The 4932-nt window shown below is 38.9% G+C and overlaps 1 protein-coding gene across 1 annotated transcript; it reads left to right on the top strand.

The window, feature by feature from the left end:
* Positions 1 to 3662: 3662 nt before the first annotated feature.
* LOC146461611 (uncharacterized) lies at positions 3663 to 4679 on the top strand. The gene is made up of 2 exons (XM_085086472.1): positions 3663 to 3872; positions 4045 to 4679. The coding sequence occupies exons 1-2, from the start codon at positions 3818 to 3820 to the stop codon at positions 4440 to 4442; spliced, it is 453 nt and encodes a 150-aa protein (XP_084942598.1). The 5' UTR covers positions 3663 to 3817; the 3' UTR covers positions 4443 to 4679.
* The last annotated feature ends 253 nt before the right edge of the window (positions 4680 to 4932 follow it).

The following is a 4932-nucleotide window of genomic DNA, read 5'->3' on the forward strand; positions in this document are numbered from 1 at the left end:
CCCCCTAAATAATGTGAGGAGAAGTATTCACCTATGACAAATTGCAGTTCATACATTACCATGACGCATTACAATACAATACAATATTTATTTTGTCATATACACAACATTTACGGCACAAGATGGAAAAAAAATGAAGAAAATTGATGAAAGAAGATAAATGGCGAGAAAACCTAAAAGAAACCACGAGGCTTATAAGAAGTCAGGCTTCCTCACTTAAAGTAACTAATCTAATATAAGAATTACAATGTGGACTTATGGTAATTAACTTTGACCGCGCACACAATAAGTAAGTTAGTTAAATTAATTAAATTACAGCCTTACAGATCTGAAGTTAATACCCAGAGAGAAGAAATTCTTTGAGCTTTCTTTTAAAAGAAGCGGAGGAGGGAGAACTAGTTATGTCAGAATTTAGCAAATTTAGTGACTCCTGAGGAAGAATATCGAAGAATCTATTCTGAGGCATGAGGAATGAGTTTTCGGAGTGAAATAGTTATACGAAGTACGACTGTTTACGTGGAATGACAAATAAATTAACTGAAGAGCGCGTCCTGTTTTCGCGCAATTCTATAAGAGCTGTAGCAGTTCCTCCAGTCTGTTATTACCTCTCGATAAGACTACACGCTGCCACGTTCTTTTTGTAAACTACATGGGAGTTGCAAGATGAAAAGTGAACAAGATATTTAATTTACTCATAGTTCGAAAACAATAAACAATATTCATCGATTTCTTCACCCTCACTTTTTGCTAACCAGTGATCAGACATGTTCAGTTTCCCAGGCTTGTATTTTCTAATCTCGCTCTGCTGACTAGTTGTTAAACATTCGGCTAGATTCCGCAGCATCAAAAATGCTGCTGCTCCGAGCTTATAATTTGGTTGGCACGAAAACAGGACGCGCTCCTTAATTATTTTACTTCGATTCATTTAGATTATTCCTCATCAGTGGTATTCGCATAATTATGCCTTCCGCACGTCATGCCAAATGCCATTCCGCTAACTTATTCCTCCTTTTACCCTCACCGCAATTTTGATGATATAACGCTAATTTTTACTAGCTAATTGATGCCACGTTTGAGCAACTCGGCCTCGAATTATCGTTTAGTTTGGTTTAAAGCATTCGCCACATCAATTACAATGATAATAAGAGATAATAACAGATTAAACATCTATTAACAGAAAGCAAATAATCAACTCAAAAGTGAGTGGGGTGTGTGGGGGAAGGTTTTTTTTTTTCAGTTTTCATTTACTTGGCAACAAATATTTCAAGGCTGGGAATTTAGAGAGGTGTCTCTCGCTTACGAGATCACGCGCGAATTCCAGTGTTAGTCGTTGATCGGTGTTCAGCGAACCAGTTCGCGAAAACCTCTACTGCCCACGCCTATTTGCCGACATTCTCAACCCAGAGCCTTGTGGCTGAGTTGCGCAAATATGCGCAAAGGGACAGACCTCTGAGGTCAACAATGGCGTGTTTATATCTGACATAATCTTGTGGGCACTATGCAGCGTTCAATTAGACTTTCTCGAAGCAGTGACTGAGGCTAGACAAATTCTGCACTTTTGAAATTTAAAAGCCAAGAGTATCCTAAATATTCTAAAAATCGCTAAAAAGGCGCCCTCTAGACTTTAATCAGTTAGTGCATCAAGCGCGAAAAATAATAGTCTGCAATCCATAGACAAGGAATCCAGCATTTTATTCTTTTCTGCAGTTTGGATCACCCTGCATGGGGTAGTCACTACAGATATATATAAAGAGAGAAAGAGAGACTTTTTTTTTATTCTTTGCGTGAACTCCTAAATTTAAGAACTCTTTGGAATATTTTGGGTCGTTAAATTTTAAGTGTAGAATTTTTCTGCTCCCTGTTGCTGTTATTTAACAATTATCCTTGAAAATCGCGCGGAATATCGCCTGATATTTAGCCGACGAGGCCGTGAGCCGAGTTGACTAAAATCAGGGGGATATTCCGCAAAATTGAACAGGATAATTGGTTTTTTATTCAACACGTTGACAACAAAGCACAGTTTTTATTGCAGAAAAGTCGGAGATGATCTTTATTTTGCCATTTTTCTCCCCGACACACAAAATTACGTCTATCGAAGACTGAGGACGACGAATATAGGCGAATCTTTGTTTACACTTTGTGCCTCATTAAGATATGCTTATCACTATCTGATGACGCTAATAAAATAAAAACTCTGAATATTGAAAGGACTTAACAGTTTCAGTTTTCTCTGAAAATTTGCGCCCAATACATCGAATGGTTTCAGAGAGATTCTCTTCTAAAAACTCGAAATTTTACAGAGAATGTATGGCTCATTAACTTTTTTGCCACCCAGCAATTTCGCAGTTTTTGATGGCTGATATTTCATTCAATATTGCTTGCAAAGAGCTGAAAATTACACAAATTGCTCAACTTAATCAGCTCTTTCAACTTTTGCATTTAGTTCATACATACGGCCACGGCTTCTATGAGCTAAGTCGTATGCTAATGAGGAAAAATGTAAACAATGACGTCAGCAAAGATTCCCCTATTCAATGTACCATATTTGGGAAGTCACAATAATACATCTGAATATCCACCCTCTGGGGTGGACAATGGTTTTAATTTTTTTAAAGCATGCGCAGTTCCGCTTGAGTTGGAAATTAGATCATTCCTAAATCGTCGCTTCATTGTGTCATTGTTCACTTTTGCAGTGAAAACGCAACGTGACTGCTAGGACCTTGCCTCATTGTTTGTGCGAAGCCGGAAGCGAGGCCATTATGACGTCACGATGCGAATGAAAAATCCATGCCTAAATGAGCCGGGAACGCATAGGGACTGGGCTAAAACGTGAGAAAGCTACCCAAATCATAAGAGAAAGGGGTTTTCAAGCAATAGAAGGCGTTGCTAGCTCAAAGTATTCACATGTCCCCAAGAAGACTGGATTGAAAATCCTGAATCTTATCCATCTTTCTTCATTACAAAGTTTCTAAGGCTGATCGATTGCTTGGAATAGATTACTGTGAGGAGATGTGAAGCCAGTTAACAATGTTTAATCAGCTGTGATGAACACTGTTTAATCACCTGGTGTTTGTACATTGGTGAATTGTCAATGAATAAGCAAATTTCTAATTGGTATGATAAGATCGTTACCCTAGTGAACTGATCTCCTGTCATTTGTTATTATCGGCCAGTAATTATAACAATGTTAGCCTGCATCACGACGAGGTACTTTGACTATTTACTAAATTACTTTGTTCTACGCCTTATATGCGCTAAAGCTAGTGGTGATGAATGATCCAATGGTTTTAGACACGAATGACACCACTCATTTAACTAGATTAGGGGTTGAGATCAAGGGGCGTGGTGGGAGGGGGAGCAGAGATTAAGGCAGTAACTTCACATCTCGGCTCAAACACAATTCATTGATCACTTTCAGTACAAGTGTTTCTTCCATTTTTCTCCTTGAAACAATCTTGGAAAAAACGCGAATCGTTGAATAAGAGAACTTCAGTACATGTCATCTAAAAGTTAGTATAGACAATTATAGGCTAAGTTTGTTGTGGGTGGATCCACTTGTCAACAGAAGAAAATAACAGATCACCAATATGATGGATTGATGAATATTGCGCTTGAAATAAAACGGTTTGTTATTATATTGCGTGCAAACTTGGTACGAGAACGTAATTTATGCTCTAGATATGGGTTGACAGTTTAATATTCTTTTGTTTGTATTCAAATTAGCCCCACTAGCCTCGTTCAAGGTAAAATATTCTTTTGATTTTTTAACTCAAGGTTTGGGTTATGGTTAGAGTTCAGGGCTATTCATCAATCCACCATGTTGTTCGTCTGCTTCTTACTTCTGTTCGCTGTTTCTGAGCTTAAGGCCCAACGTATGTACTAAATTACTTCTATTTTTCATCGTCAACGAGCTATTAGGGACATGAAATGCTTCTAATAAGAGTCTGTTAATCTGGTTTGATTCGCGCCTAAATTGCTGAATTCACCATGAACTGAAACACCTTCTAATTCCCGCAACTGAAAAAAATGTTTATCTCTTTGCAGCCTACGTTCCAATGCTGACTACACTGGGCACTTTGCCAGAGTTCCATGAAGAGGCCAAGACGTATGACTTAAGGATGGACGGCGGGATCCCTCTCGGAGCAAAAGAGGTGTTTGTGTACGTGTTTGTTACAACGCGTGGAGACGGCCCGTTTCAGAGAGGCTACTACGAGCTTTTCACTAGTCACGGAAAAACGAAATTTACCCAGTTCATGAACGTGGCTACGGGATTGGGTGTGATGGCCGTCAACTCCGCCAATTTGTGGTTCCCTGTTGGAGATGGCAAGTTCACCATGAAGCTGTCTCACTCCAGCGAAGACAAGAAAAGAAGCATTGCTGGCAAAAGAGAAGACGGTGACACGGAATGGAGTGGAGTGTTCGTCATTGGATACAGGGGATGATTAAAAGGTTAAAAACTGGAAGTCTCGATAGGTCTTTGATAGTCGCAAGAGCAGGTTTCTTAGTTTATAAGTACCGCTGTTACATTTAACCCTTGTAAATGAAAATCTACCTGCTACAAAACGTAGATCCTAGCGGGTGGTAATAGTTATCGTTTGTCTGATTTAAAAAGTTAAACATTTCAGTTCTTGTTTCGATAACGAGATTGAAGAAATAATAAAAGGTGAGCATTTCAATGTGAAAAAGGCTTTGTTTTTGTTTGATTGTGAGATGAGTACTGCACGACATTGGTTCTTGTTCTTTTTAGACCCAGCAGCTGTTTACGCTAATTTTCGAAAATTTAAGATAGATCCGAACCCTGTTGCAAAACTTGCCTTTGTGGTCAGGATGGCTCTAACGCAGATGAAGCTAAAGCGAAATTGGGCGGTGACGCTGTGTTTTGAATAAAACTTTTCACGGTTTGTAATGACAAAGAATGCCGCAGTTTGTGAA

This window comes from Pavona decussata, unplaced genomic scaffold (assembly GCF_977016875.1).
Source record: "Pavona decussata unplaced genomic scaffold, jaPavDecu1.1 SCAFFOLD_195, whole genome shotgun sequence".
Lineage (NCBI taxonomy): Eukaryota > Metazoa > Cnidaria > Anthozoa > Scleractinia > Agariciidae > Pavona > Pavona decussata.